General features: G+C 43.8%; 4 protein-coding genes across 4 annotated transcripts; 3 read left to right on the top strand and 1 right to left on the bottom strand.

The window, feature by feature from the left end:
* The first annotated feature begins 84 nt into the window (after positions 1 to 84).
* On the top strand, positions 85 to 3,086 carry rad51 (RAD51 recombinase). The gene is made up of 10 exons (XM_079572172.1): positions 85 to 138; positions 569 to 671; positions 814 to 951; positions 1,101 to 1,218; positions 1,361 to 1,452; positions 1,563 to 1,657; positions 1,743 to 1,856; positions 2,024 to 2,153; positions 2,364 to 2,485; positions 2,684 to 3,086. The coding sequence occupies exons 2-10, from the start codon at positions 585 to 587 to the stop codon at positions 2,805 to 2,807; spliced, it is 1,020 nt and encodes a 339-aa protein (XP_079428298.1). The 5' UTR covers positions 85 to 138; positions 569 to 584; the 3' UTR covers positions 2,808 to 3,086.
* Positions 3,087 to 3,447: 361 nt separating this feature from the next.
* rmdn3 (regulator of microtubule dynamics 3) lies at positions 3,448 to 7,541 on the bottom strand. The gene is made up of 12 exons (XM_079572202.1): positions 6,938 to 7,541; positions 6,540 to 6,729; positions 6,311 to 6,451; positions 5,542 to 5,887; positions 5,239 to 5,341; positions 4,624 to 4,684; positions 4,474 to 4,549; positions 4,321 to 4,398; positions 4,098 to 4,196; positions 3,873 to 3,926; positions 3,722 to 3,802; positions 3,448 to 3,650 (listed from the first exon to the last, which is right to left on the bottom strand). Exons 1-12 carry the CDS (start codon positions 7,143 to 7,145, stop codon positions 3,588 to 3,590), a joined length of 1,500 nt encoding a protein of 499 aa, XP_079428328.1. The 5' UTR covers positions 7,146 to 7,541; the 3' UTR covers positions 3,448 to 3,587.
* A 4,592-nt stretch (positions 7,542 to 12,133) lies between these two features.
* Positions 12,134 to 21,317, top strand: LOC306975151 (uncharacterized protein; the record flags this gene model as incomplete). The annotated part of the gene is made up of 17 exons (XM_079572570.1): positions 12,134 to 12,221; positions 12,406 to 12,513; positions 12,789 to 12,912; positions 12,996 to 13,095; positions 13,768 to 13,881; positions 13,965 to 14,081; positions 15,478 to 15,638; positions 16,586 to 16,732; positions 17,610 to 17,712; positions 17,801 to 17,929; positions 17,998 to 18,177; positions 18,259 to 18,497; positions 18,623 to 19,474; positions 19,589 to 19,685; positions 19,746 to 19,838; positions 19,942 to 21,106; positions 21,310 to 21,317. The coding sequence occupies exons 1-17, from the start codon at positions 12,203 to 12,205 to the stop codon at positions 21,315 to 21,317; spliced, it is 3,756 nt and encodes a 1,251-aa protein (XP_079428696.1). The 5' UTR covers positions 12,134 to 12,202.
* On the top strand, positions 21,311 to 24,190 carry LOC306974976 (uncharacterized protein). The gene is made up of 8 exons (XM_079572383.1): positions 21,311 to 21,486; positions 21,579 to 21,701; positions 21,773 to 21,901; positions 22,640 to 22,832; positions 23,166 to 23,290; positions 23,359 to 23,546; positions 23,657 to 23,790; positions 23,891 to 24,190. The coding sequence occupies exons 1-8, from the start codon at positions 21,322 to 21,324 to the stop codon at positions 24,121 to 24,123; spliced, it is 1,290 nt and encodes a 429-aa protein (XP_079428509.1). The 5' UTR covers positions 21,311 to 21,321; the 3' UTR covers positions 24,124 to 24,190.
* The last annotated feature ends 107 nt before the right edge of the window (positions 24,191 to 24,297 follow it).

A 24,297-nucleotide genomic window follows, 5' to 3' on the forward strand; every position in this document is an offset into this window, starting at 1 on the left:
ACATTTATTATTTATATTTTTTTATATTTTGTGGCTCGTCTCCGGCCTATCACAGAGCATCTTGTGTGGTGACGTTTTGTGCATTTTCCTGTACGTTTCGCGCGGGAGCTTTGGATCAGGTCTCAACAAGAGCCCGAGGTAAATAATGGTAAAAATTGTGTTTATAGCTCTATCATCACAAACCTTTACTTCGTGCCTTGACAACTGTGCTGCACGGACACAGTGATCTCTGAGTGTGACTTCTGCCGGTGTCCTCGTGAATGTTTATTGCAAAGACAGAGTCAGCTGTTAGCTACTGCTATGTTGGGTTCGAGAGCTGCGTGTAATGGTTTAGTTCTATACAGTTAAAGAACCGTGAAAAACATTTGTTATTTCCTAATGATACATTTCACTCTTTTTCTCTTCAAAATGTGTAGATGAACGCGGTGTCAGAGTTTTTAAAGAGCAGAGTTTACAAACGTGTTTGAGTATAAAAGTGTACACAGGTTGGTAATGCGGTTTCTTGCTCAGGAAAAGCAGACAAACAGTACAGTGATGTTATTGTCATGAGTGATGGTTGTTTTTGAAGGTTCTGCGCTTGAGGAATGGCTATGAGAAGTGACACCCGGGTGGAGACAGAGGTGGTGGAGGAGGAGGAGAGCTATGGCCCGCAGCCTCTCGTCAGACTGGAGGTAAACGATACTTTAGTAACTGGGAAATGGTCCATACAGTGGCTCAAGTCTAAATTAGAATACATTTCACTGTCAGATGTAGTTCAAATTCATCTTTAGCTAAAGTTATAAGTTGCACTCATTGCATTTGTCTTGCTCTCAGCAATGTGGAATCAGTGCCAGCGATATCAAGAAGCTGGAGGACGCTGGCTTTCACACCATTGAAGCTGTGGCCTATGCCCCAAAGAAAGAGCTGCTCAACATCAAGGGCATCAGCGAGGCCAAGGCTGATAAGATCCTAGTGAGTGAAGATACATTAATCTTCTATATATATATATATATATGTTATTATTCTGATGAAATCAACAAAGGAGTGGTTTATCAGCTGTTTTATCTGTCAAGGTTTTGTATCGAGCCATTTCTGTTCTATTGATTTTTCTCTTTCATCAGACCGAAGCAGCTAAGCTGGTACCCATGGGCTTTACCACAGCTACTGAGTTCCACCAGCGACGGGCAGAGATCATTCAGATTTCCACGGGCTCCAAGGAACTGGACAAGTTGCTACAAGGTTTGTTTTGACTAGTAAGATGAGTGAAAGGAATTAATACTGCTGTAACACTGTTTCAAAAATATATATATATATATATATATATATATAAAAATATGTTCAGAAATTAGTGTTCAATTCTATGACGTTTTCTCTTCCACAGGTGGCATCGAGACCGGCTCCATCACTGAGATGTTTGGTGAATTTCGAACAGGCAAAACACAGCTTTGTCACACCCTAGCAGTTACCTGCCAGGTATACATAAAATCATTTTTGATCAACTTGCTGTTCTTTACAAAACACAGTACCCTGATTGAAAGATTGAAAAGCAGCTCCCTGTAAAAACGGTTCTTTCTATTCATCAGCTGCCAATTGATCAAGGTGGAGGAGAGGGTAAAGCCATGTACATTGACACTGAGGGCACCTTCAGACCAGAGAGGCTGTTGGCTGTTGCTGAGAGGTAAGTCAGTGTGAGATTGGGTGGCATATTTCCTTTCATCCTGAGTCTAACTCACTACGATCTTTAAATTGTTTCCCTTGGTCAGGTATGGACTGGTTGGCAGTGACGTTTTAGATAATGTGGCCTATGCTCGAGCCTTTAACACAGACCACCAGACACAGCTTCTGTATCAGGCCTCGGCCATGATGGCCGAGTCAAGGTGAGCAAAGTTGATTTGGTTGGAGAAGAATCTGTAATGGGTTTGATGTTAATAGTCCCAAAGTCTCAAAACGTATTAATTCATTCCTCATATAAAGAAAATAAGTCTAAAGATAAATATTCAAAATTGTGGTGTTTTGGGTCTTAGTTGTCTCTCATGTGACGCAGGTATGCTCTGCTGATTGTGGATAGTGCCACGGCTCTGTACAGAACTGATTACTCCGGTCGAGGAGAGCTGTCAGCGAGACAGGGACATTTGGGCCGCTTCTTGCGTATGCTGCTGCGGTTGGCAGATGAGGTGAGCGCCAGCTACACGTCAGGCACAAACCTGAAAAGTTAAAAACAGATTGAAATGCTTAACCCCTCATTTATACCGAATCCATTAAGTCTTTGATCAGCTGTTAACGTCTAGCTGTTTTTACACTGAAACTTGACAAACAAATATTTTTTCCAGGACCTAGTGTTGTAAAAGTGTCTGGTAATTTCCTCATATGCTTTCCTCTGGCAGTTTGGTGTTGCCGTAGTAATATCCAATCAAGTGGTAGCCCAAGTGGACGGAGCTGCCATGTTCTCAGCAGATCCCAAAAAACCAATTGGGGGAAATATTCTGGCTCATGCCTCCACCACACGGTGAGTGTTTCATGAAGAAAAAACGTGTGGAACTGGAAACTTTTTTCACAAATAAGTTTCTGTTTAGCTCATTGGTTAGAGTTATTGCAGATAAACTCATTGATATTAGTCCCTGCTTCAACGTGTATCTCAACTTTTGTCTTATCAAATAAGTATCTTAAAATGTCTAACACCAAACTTTCTCTGCCTCCTTTGCAGCCTTTATTTGAGAAAAGGCCGTGGAGAGACTAGGATTTGTAAAATCTACGACTCGCCCTGTTTACCAGAGGCTGAAGCGATGTTTGCCATTAATGCGGATGGGGTGGGGGATGCCAAGGATTGAGTGCACATTCACCTTTGGCCTGTCCTGGTTTTTCAGAAGACTTCTGAGTGTTCTGTGGAGAAGCTGAGACTCTTATATGAACAGGAGAAAAACTCTCATACACAGCTCATTTAGCTGTCGTGTTTAATTTACACTTTTGTTTGTAACTGTCACTGATGTAAGAAAATGTCAGTATTTGTTTGTGTTGATAGTGTTTGTTTGAAAGTATTTGCACGTGACATGACACATTTGAAAGGAAATTTAATACAGAAGTAATGGGTAGAATAATCCATTACAGAATTAGATTTCAAATGACACATTGAGTTGTCTCGTAAGTGTTTAGTGCCGTCTTTCTGTAGCTTTGTGGATGTGATAAAGATCAAATGCCTTCAAACTTTATTGTATTGTTTATTTCCGTGTTTATAACATAAATTATGTGTTTTATCAATATACTGATGGATTTTTTTTCTTCATTCAATATCCTGTGTTCTTATCTTTATAGAGGGTTTCAAAGTTATCATTGAAGTATTTTGACACATTTTGTTTTACAACTTGTCTATAGTTGTAAAACAACTATAGACAATGAGCATTGTCACAGGTTTTATTCCTTTGAGTTCGCTGATGGGTCAGTTCATTCATAATTTGTCATAAACGAGCTGCATTTATAAATAGATTTTTATTTTACCATTTATTTAGTTTCAGAACAAAAGTCAGTTTCATTATTACATCAGTTGTACAACAAATCCCTCGTGACAGCATAGCACAGTGCACACAGTAAAGACAGGTTTGCATCTGAAGACATCAGTGCTTCATAGTTTCATTATTTTGGAGCTGTGATTCCAGAATTTTTGAAGTTTCTTCATCCTGTAAAATAGAAATTAATATGAATCTGCCAAACTGATGACAGGATTAAATCTACCCTCACATCGACCCACCTGAAGGGTGGTGGTGGGGGTGTTCTTTGCCAGCTCCATCCATTTTGATGCCTCCGAGTTGTTTCCCAGCTCCTGGTGACACTAGGACCAACAAATCCACTCAGAATGGTAAATACAATCAATGTGTGAAGACTAATAAATGTACAGTTACCTTAGATATGTAGAGTCTGACAGTCTTTGAGAATCCTGGACTCAGCCCCTCCGCCTGTTCAATAATAAAACGGAGGTAATAGTGGGCAGTTTCAGTACTGGTGACACCTCTACTTGGGGCATTTTCACAGTAGCTCCAGTAATACGAGTGTCACCAAAAGTCCTAGAACTGGACGTGTGTATATAGCAGGAGCCTAAAAGTGTGGGGCAGTATAGAAAGTTATACCTTGAGAAAGTTGTCAAGCGCCTGCTGCAAAGAGGAGCTGGGCGGGCTGGGATACAGAGCTGCAGCTGCCTTCTTCTCCAGCCAGTCCAGAGAAGCAACCTGCCACAGCCACAGTATTAATAAAAACACATTTTCAAGAGCAGACGACTGCTATGACCGTTTTACCATTCTTGCTTTAAAGTAAAACAAACACATTGTATGAAAACAAAGTGGAGTGCCTGACCTGGTAGCACCACTTGGCAAGCAGATAGAGGCAGACAGGGTCGCTGCTGGTGAGAGCCAGAGCCTGGTCCACATGCTCCTGTGACAACACAAATGAATGGCACTCTGAACACGCCCATCTAAACTGGCTTTGGAAAGTGGGAGGGAGAGATACCTTCATAACGCAGCTGCTTCTAATTTTGTTGTGGATGCTCTCGTGGTCCACTGTCAGGCCTGTCAGCATGGCAAACCTACCCCACAAAAGCAGAACCATAATAAAATTGGTGTTCACAAAACATTCACGAGAAACAGTTTCCGCACATACCATTTATGGCCCTCACTGTTTAGTCCGTCCTTCTGCAGGGCAAGCTCGGCCTCCTCCAAACCTGAACAAAAGCCAGTATGAATGAGAGAATAGCACAGAATAGCATGACTAAAGACGACATACACAATTTTGTTTGTATTATATTGATAATATTATTTCAGTTTATGTCCTAACATTGTTCAAATATTACATTATTATTCTATTATTATTATTACAAATATATTTGATTATTGTGCAGCAAACAGGAACAAGAAATCTATATATCACTATATTTGTTATATTTATTTGTTATATCATATAATTTTATATGATTATTTTAATTTATCCAGTGTATGACCTCTCCAAAATTTAAAAACTATAACTGTTGACCATAAACATATTTTAAATACGTATATATACTGTATATATATTTTTTGGCTTCAACAAAAATAGCAAATTCAAGTCACTGTGCAAGATTGTTGAACATCCAAATTATTAATACTAAAAATATCTATAAATTTTTTCAGAAAATATGAATATTGACTTGCCAACTTGATTTTTAATTCAAATCGATTTTTTGCCCAGCCTGAGTTGGCAAGAGAAACGTTGGTAGAAATCATGCCATCCCGGACTCACCCTGCTGTGCCAACGCCCTTCTCTCCTGGGGGTCTGCTGCACACCAGTACATGTCGCTGAGGGCCCGGGCCAGACGCCAAACAAACTCTCGGCTGTCTCCATACTGCACACAAATGGTCACACACAGAATGCATACTATTTTAAAAAACAATTTCATTATGTGTTTTACTATACCACAAGCTCCATACGGACACTAACAGAGAAAAAAACTAAACAGAGGTGATAGCGGCATAGCAGACAGCCTGTATATGCAATGCGACAGAAACCACTGAAACTATAGCAGTATAAAGTATCAGTATAAACCTCTGTTTTGTTGTCTTGCAGCAGCCTGTAGCCCTCTGCCTTCAGTCTGGAGTCTCCAGTGTGCAGAATGTCACTCTGAGCCAGTAGCAGAGCCAGCTCTCCACTCGGGGCCTCTGTCCTCAGCTGCACCCCAGCACCGGGACCTTGCCCGCCAGCCCCTGTGTCCTGTCCCCCGGGGTCTGTGTCCTCCTCAGGGTCCTCATCCTGGGAGTCATCCTGTTTCAGGGTGAGGACAGTGGCGCAGCTCTGGTCTTCCCCTTCAGACTCTTGGTCAGGACACTGCTCAGGCTCCTCCCGATCAGTGTCTCGGTCTGTGTAGTCGGACTCAGCGTATGCTGTGGAGTACCTGCAACAGTGGACAAGAGTAGCTACTCATCTATTTGAAAATTGGGGACAGAAGCAGACGACTTCACACATCAATAACGATGGGTGCGTAGGATGAAGGCTAAAGCCAAACAGTAACAGAAAGGAAATCCCCCACACCATCTATTCGTGCAGAACATGTATTTATAGAATTGGAACGTTCTCTTATATCATTAAATCTGAATGTTACAACATATCTGGAGAAGCATGTTGTTTCATTTGTCTCATTCCATTCCAACACTACACAGAAACTAAAAATCAAGAAGACTCTTCCAGTATTTAGAGTGGCACCATGCTTAATTTTCACTTTGTGTTTGCTGAAGCATTGGATTACTACATCAACGTACCTCCAGTGCTCTCTAGTCACACCCCTCCTCTCCTCTTCCCTCACACTGGTAATACATACCCTCCCTCACTGGTCTCGTATGTGCTGGTTATGCCCTGACTAGCAGTGAAATAAATAGAGCTGGAAGTGGTGGAGTCTGTGCGCTCTCGGTGAACGAGGTGCCGCCGCCGGCGAATGCGCTGGCTATCTTCCACTCCCTTTCTGCACACAGAAAAAATAACAATCCTTAAATGTATACTCATACGTCTATTGAGAGGCCAGAAACAGAGATTATTAGTAGTAGTCTTACTTAACATCCTGAATAATCTGCAGAGCGATGTCCTTCAGACCCCCCCTCAGCTCTGCCACCTCAGAGCGCAGAGAGGACACACAGTTCAAGACCTGGTCCAGTTGCTGCCGGAGCGCCACTTGCTGGTCAGGAGACAAGCCCTGGACCACAGCCTCCACAGCGGCGAGGGCTTGCTGCTCTGCCTCCAGCTCTGGTAAACACAAAAGGGCACTGAGTTTATACCATCTTCAAATAAAAATAAATAACATATATAAAGTCAATATAATGTTTTTTTTTTCTTTTCTTTTTCATATCCTCCCACATGCAGCTACCTCCTCTAACAATCATGGCCCTCCTTTGCCTCCCACTGAACACTACACCACAGAGCGTATGTAAAGCCTACCAGGCAGAGCACGCACCCTGATCATCCAGCGCCTCCCTCAGCATCAGAGCCGCTCCATCACTATCGTCCATCGACTGTGCGAGGACAGGCAGGGCCTCCACAGTCAATGCAGGACACTTTCTCCTCCTTACTTCCCGAAAAATGATGAAAGCGATCAAGCCCAGTCCAGCTGTAGCTCCCACGGCGAGCCCTATCAGTCCGTTTCTTCCGAGAGCAGGATTCATGGCTCCTGTCAGTGAACGCAGCACGCACTTCAGTCTGTCACGCTGTCATGTCACTATCATGACACATGTTATTGAGCATCATAACCTTTCATTGTTAACTTATTCATGAGTAAGTAGTTAAAGTCAACTAGGATTGTGCAGGCAGTTCAGTTTAGAGTAGATCTATCCATCAGAGCATCATTAGCCTCTTAATGCTACATAAAAACAATTGTCAAATAATGACATCCGGTGGTCTTTCCACCCAAAGCGGAATATGTGGTAAAAACGTAAGCTAACTACATGAGAATAAATATCTAAACATGTCAAATGTTTAGAGCAGTAGCGCATTTAGAGCATCATCACTGAAGTGGTACAACCATCTCCGCATGAACGCTGCTCCGTGAAGCGCGTGTGTTGTTCCCGAGTAGCCTACGTCAAAGATGCAAAAGAAGATAACACAATGTCCGGTTTCAAAATAAAACATGAATATTACAAAATAAAGGACTAACATAGGTCCATAGTCAGATTATAGCTGTAAAGCATTGCTTCTACTATTCTGTATGCAACCAGCTCTATATAATACTATCCTCTAGCATGTGATCATGTGTGTTCATAAAACAACTGAATACTGTCTTTGGGTCATAGAACTGCAGGGGTATCAATCTAACAAACAAACAAACAAACAAACAAACAAACAAACAAACAAACCAAAACAAAAACAAGGTAGGCTTTTCAGGGAAAGTACTGCTTTAAAGCCACACCGCGTTGAATTTTGCTCAATAAATAAAATGTAATTATATGACAGATCGACAATCGAAAAATACCTCATAAATGTACAAACAAACACAAGCCTTTGCTGTGAGCGGCTCACCTCTCCTAAGACATGACTGTAACTTTACTGGGAGTTGGTACGTCTCCAGCTCGTCTCCATGGAGATGTGACTAAAGTCAGCAGAATTTGAGATTTAAACAGGTTAAGTCTTCATCCAAATCCATTCTTTGATTACCCACTGCAGAATGACATTTTCTGTGTTGAGCTGGTCATTAGGAGCATTTTTTTATTTTCTGATGGCAACAGTATAGTCCAAAATGTACATTGTTCACATTAATGGGAAAGACGAAACATAAAATTCTGATGATATCTAAAAGAATATTTCGTGAGCATTAGAAATTGTATGTCAACATGAAGCTATTCGCCTCACTGCAGATTTATGGTGGAAAGAACAACCAAATATTTTACTCAAGTAGCTACAGTACTATATAATATTACTCAAGAACAGGTAAAAAAAAGATGTGTAATAAAAATGCATTACCTCAAAATATATTGTACATGAGTAAATGTGACAGAGTGTGATTGATTGGGTGAACAATGGAACACATAGGCTTATCACATCTTAGGTCCCAGATCCTCTACTAACTAAATCTAGAGAAAAGTACAAAAAGTCAATATGGGCAGCTTCCTTCCAACATGTGCAAATGTCTGTGTGCGTGCGCGCGCGTGTGTGTGTATATACAGTGCCTCTCGTAAGTATTCATACACCTTGAGCTTTTGCACATTTTGTCATGTTTACAGCCCTAAACATAAAGATTTTATTTTAATTTTTTTACTGAACGTTCACACACAAGTAACCGACAGTTGTGAAGTGAAAGCAAAATGATACATGATTCCATTATTTTTCAGAAAATAGAAAAGTGAAAAGTGGGGCGTGCATAAGTATTCATACAGCATTTTCTGAGTGCATTAAATTGCCTTTACAAAATTCCTCATGACTCCAGAATGTTCACACCTTGGCCTAACGGTTAAATAGAGGCCACCTGTGTGTAATCTACTCTCAGTATAATTTCAGCTGTTCTTTTAGGCCCTCAGAGCTGTGGTCGGAGTGTATTGGTCACTAAACAACATCATGAAGGTCAAGGAGCTCACCAGAGAGGTCAGGGATAAAGCTGTGGAGAAGTTTAAAGCAGCATTGAGTTATACAAAGATTTCCCAAAATTTAAACATCTCCCGGGGCACTGTTCAATCCATCATTCAGAAATGGAAAGAGTATAGCACCACTGCCAACTTACCAAGACACGGTCGCCCATCTATAATATTAGATCAAACAAGGAGGACACTGGTAAAAAATGCAACCAAGTGCCCCAAGATAACTCTGGAGGAGCTGTGAAGTCCTGCCGCTGAGCTGGGGGAATCTGTACATGGGACAACTATAAGTCGTACTCGACACAAATCTGGCCTTCATGGACGAGTGGAAGAAGAAAGCCATTATTGAAAGGAGGCCATAAGAAATCCCGTTTGAAGTTTGCTAGAAGTCATATAGAGGACACAGCTCCATGTGGAAGAAGGAGCTTTGGTCAGATGAGAAAAATTTAACTTTTTGGCCCAAATGCAAAACGTTATGTATGGAGCAAACCTAACACTGCTCATGGTCCTGAGTGCACCATCCCCAGTGTCAAATATACGGGGGGGGGAGCATCATGCTGTGGGGCTGCTTTACCTCAGCGGGGACTGGGGAGATTGTAAGAATAGTTGTGAAGATGGATGGAGCCAAAAACAGAGACATTTTGGAGGAAAGCCTGCTGGAGTCAGCAAGAGAACTGAGGCTGGGGCGGAGATTCACCTTCAGCAGGACAATGACCCGGAGCACAAAGATAAATCTACAATGGAATGGTTTAAAGACAAACATATTAATGTGTTAGAATGGCCCAGTCAAAGTCCTGACCAAAATCCTGTTGAAAATCTGTGGAATAATCTGAAAACTGCTGTTCACAAACGCTCTCCTTCAAATGTGACAGAGCTTGAGTTGTTTTTTAAAGATGAATGGGCTAAAATGTCAGTCTCTACATGTGCAAACCTTGTAGAGTCAAACCCCAAAAGACTTGTGCTGTTATTAGAGCAAAAGGGGTTTCAACAAAGTATTCATTCATGCTGTATGAATACTTATGCAAGCCCCACTTTTCACTTTTCTATTTTTTGAAAAATAACAGAATCATGTATCATTTTGCTTTCACTTCACGGTTGTCTGTTGCTTGTGTGTGAACGTTCAGTAAAAAAATCAAAATAAAATCTTTGTTTAGGGTTGTAAACATGACAAAATGTGCAAAAGTTCAAGGTGTATGAATACTTTCGAGAGGCACTGTATTTATATGGTGTGTGTGTGTGTGTGTGTGTGTGTGTGTGTGTGTGTGTGTGTGTGTGTGTGTGTGTGTGTGTGTGTGTGTGTGTGTGCGTGCACGTGCGTGCGTGTGTGTGCGTGTGTGTGCGTGTGTGTGTGTGTGTGTGTGTGTGTGTGTGTGTGTGTGTGTGTGCGCAGTCATTCTGAAAAATGCCTCCTCATGACCTGTCTTATGGTAGCACTTTGGATAAGGCCAGGCAGCTTCTCAAAATGGAACCACTACTTTGTACTTTGATGCACTTCCACTCTGCCTCATGTCAATAGGTCATACATGTGACCTGCAGTGTAGGTCCTCTGACACTATCCTAGGGTATGCAGTCTGACTGGTATTTGTTTTTGAACATATTACATTTGTAGCAAAGGCACTCAGCTTCCTGTTTAACCAGATCCCTGCCTTTGTTGTCAGAAGAAATTAACGTTAGTTTCGGCTTACTAGATAAACTACTGCACTGCTGAATATAAGCCTTTGGATCGGCCTAATAATAATAAAACAGCCCAGATGCTTCTCATTAGGCATCAACCTAGAATTCACAAAGCTGGCTGATTTTTCATAGGTGAGTAGAGGTAGCCAAAATATATAACAATAATTTTACTGAAGTAGAAGTAAGTCGTGATCCAAATAACTCAAGTAAGAGACCAAGAATAAAAAAGTACTTGAAGAAAATGTTCTTTGAGTACTGAGTAGTAAATAGGATTCAACGTAATCAAAAGGTTTTTATTGTATTTTCTTTTTCAGCAGCATTGATTATCAAATAAATGAGCCAACAATAGTCATGTTTTTCATATATTAAGTACAGAATATGAAAAAAAAAAATGCATTTTTCTTTTAAAATGGAAAATAAACTAAAGTCATGCAAAGTATACGGATCACTCAGCCTGTCCATGCACTTCATTGTAGTGGATGTGAGGGCCACAGGTCGGTAATGGTTTAAATATCTTGGACTAACAAACAACACGGGGTTGATGACACAGATTGGCAGCCTTGCTTCCGTCAGTCTATACCCCAATGGCTACAACAGCTTAGCACAAACTTAACACAGGCTTGGAAAGCACAATACAAGTGTAAGCAATTAATATTATTATTGTTGTTCTGTCTGTTTTATTGTCAAATATGTAATGTCAATGTCAATGTCAATGTCAATTTTATTTATAAAGCACATTTAAACAACCAAACAACCGTAGTCGACCAAAGTGCTGTAAAAGAATATAAACCCAATCTAAAAGTCTAAAAACAGTTTATTCTCCAATATAACTCCAAACTAACATCAGTGTAATAAAAATAAAAATAAAAGTAAATAATATGTGTCCTTTAGTTTCTATATTAAAGATGGCATAGCTGCTTTTTCCTGTTCAAAAAGAATGAAATGTTTAGCTTTTGCCCAAACTCATTTCTAGCTGTCACAATCCCTCTTGTGTAGCTTTGAGCAGTGGCAAAGTAAAGCAGGAGGGACCACCCCTAAAATAAATTGCACTCATTTAGATTCTACTTCTATCTTCAATCGCTCAATAAAAAAAAACGTGTGAGGACAATGCAACAAACATCTGCTTTTTGCTTTGTTTACAACGCAAAAAGACATAGGCTTTACTCTAATGCAACAATAAAAAGTCAGGTACCTTAGCTTTACAGAGCCTCGTGCAGGTCCCGCCCATAGTCCCGCCCCTGAAGCTGTCCCCGCCCTCAGAGCTGATAAACGGACTGACCGCAGCGCGTCCCTGGTCTCCGCGAGCTGCTCACCGGAGGCTGCGTTTACTGGGTGAAAGATGGCGGAAAGTGACTGCGGGCGCCACGGCTGTATATCTTGATTCCTGAATATTGTTCACTGAACTGTGCCGCTGTCACGGGAGTGGGTTTGTTTCAAAAGTCGGAGAGAAGTTTTCTGCAAATGAACCGCAGCTGAAAACTATAATGAGCCGACGCAGCGAAGGTAAAAAAAACAAGTGCAGCCTCGGCTCTGTCTCCAAAACTTTCTTCCGTTGTATTTTCCATGTTTTTATTCACTCTCACCCGCTTATTGGCCCAACTTTGTGTAGTTTGAAAGGGATATGACCGGTGGAATGTATGGGATGAATTGGGTCATAGTTTCAATCATAATTGTGGTTGTGTTTCAGGCATGTGGGTCCTGCAGCAGCAGCAGCAGCAGCAGCAGCAGTCCACCGAGCCCTCCCCTCCGCTGCCCGCAGATCACGTCCTCTTCTCCGGGGCAGTCTCTTTCCCAGGTATGGACTCCATTTTCAGGTTGGCTGCAACGACTGGGACTTCAGATTTGACCTGTTTTATGTTGATGGAAGCAGTTTTGAGGGCGCACTGTAATTAGTAATTGCAGAGAGTGGCAGCCATGATCCCAATATGCCCCAGGACAACTGTGGCTGCAGTAGTTAAATGTTTGTGAAGCTATGTATTGTACTTTTTTGCCTTACTCCAGCACAAAGTCTGACTTTTTTTTAGTTGTGCACAAGACCTATTTCCACGGCTTGTACTCTGTTCTGTCCAGGCGCTTTCGATCAGCTGGGTGCCCCTCTGGTTGTGTTCCCTGTGGCTGGACAGGCTCAGATCTCCTCGACGCTCAGTAAGGCTGAGGTGGTGGACTTCATCAACTACTGCCTTTACCAGCACAAGTAAGCGGGCAGGACACACGTGTGAAGGGTCTCTGATGATGTCTGACTGACTTCAGTGTTTTTGTTTTGTTGTTTTTTGTCAGTAAAACACAGAAGAGCAGCCTGGTGTCAGTAGTGGCTGACCTCAGAGAAGCGTCTGCCTCCTCCACACGGTTCATTGCCGAGACCTTGCTCCTACTTGAGGTACTCTTAACAGCTTTGCACATGAGTTTCCTTACACTAATTGCAAAGACTTACCTTGATAATGGCTTTAGTGGTACTAGTGTTTGAAAAATGCTGATTGTGTGGTTTGAGAGGATTGTAAGGGAGGGTGTGGGGAACATCTGATCCCAAAGACGCTGCAGTGTTTGCCAAAAGGGATGATTGTGCTGTGTGAACACTTTAAAGTTCCGTCTACTTCTTGAGCTCTACAGTGCAGTATTGTATGATTGCCCTTCAGATAAGTAGTCTCTTATGTAACCATTGTTCATTCCATAAAGTAACGCCAATGTTTTTCTCAGAATGATGTGGGCTTCGGTCTGGTCATGTGAATGGTTGATCATATGATTAAGACTGTCAAAAATATCACATTGCATTGGCCAACTAATAGCTGGAATGTGTGTGTATGAATAAAAATAAACCAGGCTGAGTAGTATGCTGCTGGAGGTTGATGATTGATCAGGGTTTTTGTACAAACCTTGAGCCAAATGTTTAACATTATCCTGCATAATGTTTTGTAAATTTGACTTCACAAGCCTATTCTTTTGTATATGATTTTACATGTTTTTATCTGCATTAGCGCAGTACATAATTTAGTGAGGTTAGTATAATTGTAGGTGACCTGTTATTTCATGCTCTGTCATACGTTTGTCCTAGCTGCAGAAGAGAACGGTGCACAGTGCATATATAATTCAGCCAAAGAGGAAAGACACGCTTCGACTATTGCTCAAACTGTGGACTTCTTCCAAATCTCAGCCTGTTACTTTCAAGGTACATTTGACCAATGAAAATGTCAAACGTCAAATTACAGTCAGTGCTTTTATACTGATATATTCATGATTTTTTACCCCCAGAAAGTTCTTCTGAAAGAGGTTTTCGAGCTCTCCAACTACATTGACAGAAGTCAGCTGCCGGCTTCCCTGGGAGGATATCTCGTGTACTCTCACCAAAGCTGGGCCGTCTTCACAAAGGTCACTTATTACTAAAACCTTGTTCTTGTGCTAGTTATCTCACACGAGGATCTCCTCTGCTTTTGGCTGCGCTGCCTTTACAAAAATGTATGAAATGAAGCCATATTAGGTAACGTGCACCGTGATGAGGCCTGAATTTAAAGGGAAGCTGCCTGTTTATCATGATAAAAATGTACTTTTGGTTTCAAATACATGCATTATGTAAATGCTGCATGAGCAACAAATTTGGATAAGAATGGTCCCTCATTATATTATCTAAACACTTTCTAAAACAATTGAAAACGTCTAAAACGCAATTTTATGATATCTGTTTGTATATTGTGACGACTATAATTATTTTTTACACAAACTTAATATAGTTTGCCAGCATGTTGTACGTCTGATGTTGTTGCATAATTCTTGCCTGGAAAAATTCAGACTTACTGCTGTCTGCATCAACTACATTTGTACAGCGGAACATATACAAGCAGACAGGAAGCGGAATAAACCGATCGGTGAAAGGAAGGCGTGCGTCGTTGTTCTATTGTCGATGTATTTTTGATCATTTGCCACTGATTGGAAAAAACATTGTTGAGGACTTCCATGTCCCAAAAGAAACATTATGTGACAACGGTCCATCATTCAGGTTTTTTATTTTTTATTTTGTAAATGAGGAAATGTTTCAGTTGTATTCCGAGTGTTTCATGGTGTGCAGGTCAGGTCAGGTGTGTGGGCGCAGTAGCAGTCTCATGACCAGCCACAGGGCGAGGGTGGCATCAACAAAGCATTGTCGTCTCCTCTTTTCACCCCACCGGTCCATACGCATCCTCCAGAGCAGGAGTCCACAGACCTGTCCTTTCTGTCTGTTTCACTCCCCCTCATGTGTGCCTGCTCTAAAGGCTGTGTTTGTGATCGCTTCAGAAGTGCTCTGCTTGTATCGTGGTTTCCTTGGTGAGCGCTGTGTAAGTACTGACCTTATTAGTGAGTGAAAAGAGCCCTTCTGTCTGTGAGATTATACATTCAGTCATTGGTTCGGCTGCCAGAGCTCATTAACATACTATGGCTTCACAAAGCAGCCGGCCTGGAACATTGTAAACATGACCGCATTACATTCGAGTTCTCAAAAGAATTTTTGCATGCACACACACCATGGAGAGGGCCAGGGTTCATGCTGTTGAACACAAAAGGTGTGAGGAAGACCGAACACCTTTTCATGACATTTGAGCTAAAAAGTACACAAGTTGCTTTTGAAACAGCACAGCATTTGTGTTGGATAATTGACTTTATGATAACAGATTTGCTGGTTTCATAAATATCTATTTGCATAACAGGATCATTTCTGTCTAAATGAATACAGTGACCTGTGTCGTTTTAGTTCTATAGCTTCTCTAACGGCTTGTCTTTTTTCTCATCGCAGGAGATGGATGCATTTGCAGAACACTTTGGGTCAGTTGCACAGCGGTTGCCTGGCTGTCTCTCTTCTCTCCAGGCCTTGTCCATGCTGCCGCTGCCCAGTTCAGCTCCTGCGCTCCAGCTCTTCTGCTCCACTAATGAACACCGCTTCCTGCAGCTCAAGAGGTCAGACAAACTGGCTTTCAGTTCCCACTGGTGGTTAGCCTCAGAATATCTCTTTAAACCGCTGGAAGATGATTGTAATTCTTCACATTCTTTCTCTCAGCATACTCCAGATTTCATGGTGCATATTGGCATTGTTAATGAAATGGTTGACATAATAGATTATTGAGGTGACTAAATTGCAATAATATTCTTAAATCACAGCAGGCAATATGATCTTTAGGCCCATGTTGATTTTTTTAGTAAAAAGTTAAAAACCCTGTGCCAGTTTTTGAATATCCAAACTACAATGCCTAACCGAAAACTCGCCACCTGGATGCAACTGTTATGCTCTGGGGCTGCTGCAGATGGTCAGGTCTAAATTCAGCAACGCTATGTGCTGAAAGAATGAGATCAGCTGACTTTCTCAGTGACCAGGCTATTCCATATCCAAGAGATTGCTTCTTCCCTAATGGCACGGACGTATTACAAGACAACAATGCCAGATCTTAACCCCGTTGAGAATCTTTGGCTATGTGCCGGAAAAGGCTTTGTATAGTGGTCACACTCTTCCATCATCAGTACAAGATCTTGGTGAAACATTTTTGCAACTCTGGATCTTTTGACATTTCAGAACTTTATTGAAACAAAGCCACAGCGAATGTGTTCTGTAATCAAAGGTAAAGGCTCTACAACCAACTATTGGTGCATGTGATCTTTTTCAAGATATGTGCATCAAAATACACATTCACAAAAATGTTTCCCATTCTCTGCATGTAATCTAGGAGTGTGTAACCTATGAATGGCTAACATGCCGTGCAGTATATGCACATGTTGTTCCTTGCATTACATTGTTTTTCTTTGGCTTTCCATAAGTATTTTTTACAAAAGTTGTGTTATGAAAAACAAACTAACTTTTGACTATAAAACATGATTTCAAAGAGCTTGACTACATTTCTCTTTGTGTGCAGGGAGCTGGGTCTGGACACCCTGCTCAGACACTCTGAACTTCTCCAGGAAAAAATTGGCTCTCCTGAGCTTGATCCCCACTTTCTGGCTATGGCCGGCACTGCTCTGTTCAGCCAACACTTCTCCATCCTTCTGCAGAAGCACAGCAGGTACAGACCCGGCCTGATGTTCATAGAAATGCATTCCTGCTAAGCAGTCTGTTAGGATACATGATCAGTAATCAAAAAGCATGCTGTCCTCAGCTGGCAGCCCTGTTCTGTTTGTAGTGTACAATTGTTCAATGACAACTCAAACTTTCCACCGACCAAAGTGTCCTACCAAAGTGTGTACTTGGTACATACAACTTTCCAAGGAAGTGGCACATGAACGGCCCTTAAAATAGGATGTCCGAACAAATTGACAAAGAGAAACGCTGTATAAATGCGACCCAATGGGCAGCATCTACACATTGGCTAAAAAGAACAAGGCACGCACATCCAAAGGCAGTAAAACCTGTGTGCTGGATCCAAAGCAAGATTAGAGATTTAAAGAAGGGGTCTGCACAGCAGTGAAAGCTCCCGATTTTTGAATTGTTTCTTATACCAAGTATATGTGACGTTTCGGGCCTCATGCCCTTCATCAGACAACGTCTTGTTGATGAAGGGCTGAACTGACGCCCAAAACGTCACTTTCGTGGTGCAAGCAACAAAAAATGGATTGGAAGCATAGTTGTGCAGATCTTTTTGGCACCTTGTCCTTTTATTGTAGACAGCCTATATTGATCTAATCAGCATCTTAATGTGCCGCACCTGTGAGGTGGGATAAATTATCTTATTAGAGAAGTGCTTACTAACACGGATTTAAACAGATCCGTGAGCAATAGTTTAGAGAAATGGGTCTATTGTGTAAATAGAAAATGTTTCATGTGTTTGAGCTCATGATGGGAGAAAAAAAAGTAGTTGTTCCCTTTCAGTGTAGTACATCATGTCAAAAACCAACAGTGCAGCACATTATAAAACCTGTTTGTTTTCCTCATCTGCTTGGCAGGATCACTGCAGCGGTGAAGAAAGTGGAGCTCCTCTGGCAGGAGGCTTTTGCAAAGGCTCGGCTCCAGTTACATGTGCTGCAGCTGAGAGACGCCGCGCTGCAGGTCTTTTACAGATGATCATGTGGGCAAAGATTGGGTGCTTTTTCTATCAAGGTATAAGAGAAATGCATGTTTTGTGCTATGGTTTCAGATCACTGAGCAGATTGAGAGCCTTCTTCAGCAGAAGCTCCAGCCATATGACATCCAGATCGCAGGCGATGTGGCTGAGGCGGAGCGGCTGGTGTCTGAGTTCCACTCCTCTGTCTACACTCCGGCCATGGTACTATCTGTAGCTGGACAGTATTAGAAAGAATAATAAATAAACTATAACTGAGTCTTTTACTTCAGTCTTTGGTGGCTGCTGCAGAGAAGGTGGTGAGCACATTAACAGAGGTGCTGAGCGATGCACCAAGCAGAGAGCGCTGGCTGCTGGACCTGTACAGACTGAAAGAGAAGCTTCACTCCACTGTGCACTTGACTCTGCAAACACTGCGGGCAGTGTCCAAATACCACCGATATTGCAATAAGGTACATCACTTGTATAACTCTCTGCGTACATAAGGTCCTGAGATAATGCAGTGGTGTTGCACATGTTTTTGGTCTTCATAGGCTCGCAGCTGGTACTTGCTGGTGCTGTCGGAGAATTTCTTACAGAAGCTGCTCTCTGAAGTGGACAGACGGACACAGAAGAGGAGCTTTGGTACCCTCCCCACGTGGAGAAAGGGACTTTATGCTTTCCTCAAAAACAATCCCCCTCCAACCTCTGAAGAATTGGTTCATTTGGCCCATCTCTCAAATGTTATCCCTGACAAACGACTCCAGCAGGAGGGCATGCAGTTGTCTCAACGGTGACTGACTACATAATAATCCAACTTTTATGCTGTTTGTGTAATATTTGTGTATGAATCCGGTCTCAAGAGTTCCCCACACTTTTTTCTTTTTCGGTTCCTAATGATACACTGTGCTTTTTCAGGTGTATGACTCTAAGACGTTTGATCATCTCCTCTGAGCCACTAACTGTTGCTGAACTCCAGCTGGCGCTGCAGTGGCAGCATGAGCTGCTGCGCAGTTCACTGGTCAACCAGAGTTTGAGTCCAGCTCAGAGGGTCCAGCGAAGCCCTGAGAGAACCTCCACCGATGGCCCCTTGTCCTCTCTGCGCAGGCAAGACAGTCAGCGCAGAGCAGCAGCCACATCAGACCGGCTCAGACCCAGCACCACAACAGAGGGAAAACCCTCTTCTCTCAGTTCATTTGACTCAGGATTTGATGGAGCTGGGAGTCTTTTAGAAGGACCAACCGTAACCCCAGACTTTGGAAAACAAACCCCAAACCAGCCCCAGATCCAGCCTCAGATCCAGGAGGAGACCGCGTCAAGCCTCTCCAATTCTGACTGGTTTGGATCACTTGGACATTCCTCCAGGGCCAGTGTCCACTTGGGTCCTAAATCACCTCACAGCGGACTCGACTTTGAAATCAAAGTGAAACGGTCAGCAGCGCATCCCTCCAACCCATGGCTGAGTTTACCGGACGATAACCTGGAGAGCTCCTATACTGTGACCATCACACCAAAGCCATCGCTAGAGCATAGAGATGCGACAGCCAGCCAAATCCACACAGACCCCTCTCCCCTCACCCCTGCAGCTCCCTCTGCAGCCTGGCCGCTGCACTCCCACAGCAATCTTGAAGACTCTGAGCTCGGCCCTATGGCACACGTCCTCTCCAGCACCGTCACGGAGCCCAAAGACCACACCTGCACCCCAGGAGACCCTTCCATGGTCTGGGACTCCTACGACCTTCACGAACAGTTTCCGGATGCAACAGAGGGGTAATAATTGACCCACATGATCTGAGACGAGAATGAACTTTCATGCTGCTGCTGTTAAAATAGCTGACGTTCCAGACTTAATTTTGGTCCAAAATCTTTTTTTTTCTTTTTCAGTGTGAGCGCTCTGTCTCTGAAGGACTGGGCCATAAAGGAGCAGGAGAACCTGACCGAGGTGGAGAGAATCCTTGTGCGAGCAGACATTATCCTGTCGGTGAGTTGGAAAAGGCTGCTGTGGTTGTTTTGTAAGCAGTTTTAAACTCCTGTGTTTTAGGAGGAGGAGAGTGTCTTGGCTCAAGAGGCTCAGCTGGATGATCTGCTGCAGAGTGAAGTGGGGCCACATCCCTGGTTGGCCTGGGACAACCAAGTAAAATGTCCACTTCATATTCATAACACACACGCACTTGACAGTAGTTTTACTGAATGTTTAAGGTAACTTTAAGTATTGTCCTTGCTCGATTGTGTTGCAGATGTCCCCCGCTGAACTGACCATGGCTAACAGACCGGTCCTAGCCCAGGTTGGTGCAGATACCCAGTCTGACCCAGACCTGATGTCTCCCCAGACTGGAGGCTGGAGATCCAAACCTGACCTGCTCACAGAGCTCATAGAAGTCCATGCTCTGGACCAGAAGATCCTGGAGGAGAACTTGAAGATCCACCAACTCAGGCGAGAAGAAAATTCAGAAGAAATCCAGAGGAAATCAGACACACACAACAGGCATAGCACCAGCAGGTCGCAGCTTGCAAATGAACAATCGGAGCAGGGAAACCTAGAGAAAGACAGTTCAGTCAGAACAGGCCAAACAGACACACACAGAGAGCGACCAGCAAAAGTCATCAAGTGTTCCATAATGTCCAGAACAGAGAGTGAGGAGGACGGAGACATTTGTAATGGGCTGCTGTTAAGACAGAGGAGCTTAGAGGGACCACTCACAGAGGGGACATCAAAGGACATGTTCAGAACAAGTTCCTGTAATCAGACAGACATTGTAGGTTCTTCAGAAGAATGTTTAAACAGTAAAGCAGACCTTGGTGGTATTTACTCTGCTAGGAGTCAAACTGATGAAAGATTTGCAGACCCTCTGAACGGCCCTCTCACTGAGCTCCCAGTGTCTCAAAATACACCAGTCACTTGTATAGATCCAGTCCAGCCGGCCTCTGACCCCCTGAGTGTCAGACCAGACACTACATCAAGTGAGAGGGTAGCGTCACGCCACCACCCCATCCCCAAGCCCAGAAAAGCAACCTCCCTGGCTTTGAACACAATGAGGCAGCAGCACACTGCTCACTCCAATGAGGACAGGAACGTGCCCCTTAAGGACCATGGGGACATGCTATGTGACCCCACTCGGGACGCGAGTGAGCCCACTGTGGACACTGGGGAGGCGAGTGAGCCCACTGGGGAGGCGAGTGAGCCCACTGGGGACACGAGTGGGGACGCGAGTGAGCCCACTGGGGAGGCGAGTGAGCCCACTGGGGAGGCGAGTGAGCCCACTGGGGACGCCGGGGACCCGAGTGAGCCCACTGGGGACGCCGGGGACCCGAGTGAGCCCACTGGGGACGCCAAGGACGTGAGTGAACCCACTGGGGACGCACGGGACATGAGTGAGCACACTGGGGACACTGTGGATGGAGGTCAATCCCTCTCTCTGACAATAAATGCAGCACTGCATATCAATAACAACAATAATAACATTCTGCCATCTTTGATGGGCTCTGGAGAGATGCACCCCCCCCCTCTCCCTGAAGAGGCACAGGTACCCCGACTTTACAAAAAATATGTTTAATTTGCTGCTTCGTTTACTCTTGACAAATAAGGCTGATAATCTTTTACACAGCAGACTGAAGACATGACCACATCGGCCGATTCATATCATCCTCCTCGTGTGGAGATGGAGCCCACTACCTCTACTTCTATGTACAACCTCAGGACCGAAGAAGATGGGAACTGGTCAGAAGGCACAAAGATATCTGCCCCCAAATTTCAGGAACTGTTCAACATCAACACCACTCTGGTATAAACAGATCATTTTGAGACATTTTAGTGATATTTCCAGTCTCCATGCAACTAAAAAAGGAGATTTCAAGGGCTTTTCTATCATTTCAGCCTGCGGACTTTGAGACCCCCATTGTTCTGGACACTGGGTCTGGTTTAATGAAGGCTGGATTTGCCGATCAGGATCTTCCAAGTGTTGTATTTCCAACAATAATTGGAGTACCAAAGTACGAGGTACAGGAAGCTCTTTGGTGACATGTTGACTTTTATTCTTGTTTTAACCTTATGGCTGGTTTGGGCGGCAGGAGGTCATGAACGGCAGTTCGGAAAAGGACTTGTATGTGGGACACGAGGCCCAGCAGATGAGGGGTGTCCTGGCCCTTAGACATCCCATCAAAAACGGCGTCATCCACAACTGGGATGACATGGAGAAGGTGTGGCTTAAAGATGTTATCATCTTCCATAGTACTAATCTGACTGTCAGCAAATGCCACTTAAAATGTGTAAATGTTGTATAAAGCTTAACTGTACACTTGGCCGACAACTAAGGGTGCACTCACACTCTCATCTCCCGGCTCCCTCTCTCTCGTCTTGGGTCTAACTTTATGGGGGGCGGCTTGTGCTGCTTCCGCGCTTTGTCCGAGTCTTATTCTATGCTGCTGTACCTTGGTTTCGCAAATCGGCTTATATCTGATCAGATCAATGCTGCAGGTGCAACTAGATTGCTTGTGATTTGGTTTGCGTTCACGTTAAGTGCTTTCTTGCAACACAGATTTCCAGGAGTTACAATACTGTTGGAGCAGCAATGAAGGCTCAAACACAGGTGCCTAACTGCTCCGCCCACTGCCGCAGCAGATTTGACAACGGGGCTCGTAGTAAACTTGCATTATTATGCTGCTATCTTTATTTTTTTTCTTGTTGCGCATGTTAACAAGCGACTCCTTGTGCTGATCTTATCCGCCGCAGCTTGGGTTGTTTGTGCAAGTGAGTGCGGGCCATTCGGGCATCCAGACCTTTCCTCAAACGAGCTAAAGAATGGCATGGTTCGGATATCCAGTGTGAGTGTGTCCTAAAACCAGCCCTGTCTGATCCAGTGTGAACCCACAACTACCTGAAATGTGTTATTCTAAGAGGCACTTTTATATATATATATATATGGTGTGTTATTACAGATTTGGCAGCAGACCTTCAATCTCCTGCGTGTGGATCCGAGCGATCACCCCGTTCTACTGACTGAGGCTCCCATGAACCCGCTGGAGAACAAGCAGCGCGCTGTGGAGATCATGTTCGAGTTCTTTGGCGTTCCCTTCAGTTACATCGCAATGCAGGCGGTGCTTGCATTGTACGCTGCAGGCAGGACCACTGGTGCGTGTCTGTGGATGATTGCGATTAGATTTACTTGTTTCAAATGAAGATTTAGGTCCCAGTGCATATTTTAGAATGTATCCAGGAGCATTTACATTTGAGAGTGGACTCAACTATGACAGCCAAGAATTGCATGTATTTCATCTTAACATATGACCCTATGGGGACAGAAAATTGTTGATTCGTAATGAAACATTACCAAAATAATTATTTTTGGGGGGAGGATCTTGATTTGGTTTAGATTGGCCTTGCAGCCCTCATGAAGGAGGGTTTGTGCAGGTGCTCATGTGGGGAAGGGTTTTGCAGATGAGCTCATAGGTGCATGTCCTGCAGGAGTGGTGCTGGACTCTGGGAATGGAGTGACCCACAGTGTCCCAGTATATGATGGCTATACCTTGCCCCATGCTGTGGAGCGCTTCCCTCTGGCCGGAGCTGACGTCACGGCGAACCTTACCACGGTATAATCATACCATATCCACTCAGAGCTTTGTGCAAAGGCGTCTGACTTTTTGTACGTGTGCATCAGCTGCTTCAGGAGCAGGGTGTGTGTATGAGAACCTCGGCGGAGCAGGAGATTGTTCGTGAAATGAAGGAGAAATGCTGCTGCGTGGCTCTGGATTATGAGGCGGAGCTCCGTGAGGGCGGGTCCTGTGGGGAGATGAGCTACACTCTGCCAGATGGAAGGATAGTGATGCTGGGCCTGGAGCGAATCAGGTGAGAAAACCTGCCCTATAATGTTCTAAGAATTGGCCTGGTTGGCAAGTTGACTGAGAAGTTGAGATTAAACTATATAGATAATTTCTTGGTTGGCTTGTAATCCTCAGAGCCCCGGAGATCCTGTTTAAACCAGAGTTGATCGGCCGGGACCACTGCGGCCTCCACGAGAGCGTGTACAAGTCCATCCTGAACTCGGACTTGGACCTGCGGCGCTGCTTCCTGGGAAATATTCTTTTGTCAGGTATGCGTCGTCTCACATATGACCTTGCCAACAAAAATCAGATTAAACGCCAAGTTTGAATGTGATATGCTCTGTCTGAAAGCGTCCTGTGGTGTTTCAGGGGGAAACACTCTTCTACCCGGCCTTCCCGAGCGGCTGGAGGCAGAGCTGAGTGCCCGGGTGCCCCACGTGCCGCGCTCCTCTGTGCGCGTGTGCAGCCCATCTGACCGGGACTACTCTGTGTGGTGCGGAGGAGCGGTTCTGGCCAACATGCCGTCCTTCTGTGGAACCTGGATCAGTCAGAGCGAGTACGACGAATACGGGCCGGGGATCGTCCAGAGAAAGTGCTTCTAAGTCGCCCCAAATGTATTAAGTGCGGCACTCGGTCTGGGGAAATATAAATGTAAATATTTCTGCGTCATATGTTTCGTCCCATGAGTTCATCTAATTATGTAAAACTCTGGATCTTTTTTATGTATATGGGAGAAAAGTTAAAGCTGGCCTTTAATCAAAGTGTTCCAAGAATTT

Source organism: Gobius niger (assembly GCF_951799975.1).
Source record: "Gobius niger genome assembly, chromosome: 15".
NCBI lineage: Eukaryota > Metazoa > Chordata > Actinopteri > Gobiiformes > Gobiidae > Gobius > Gobius niger.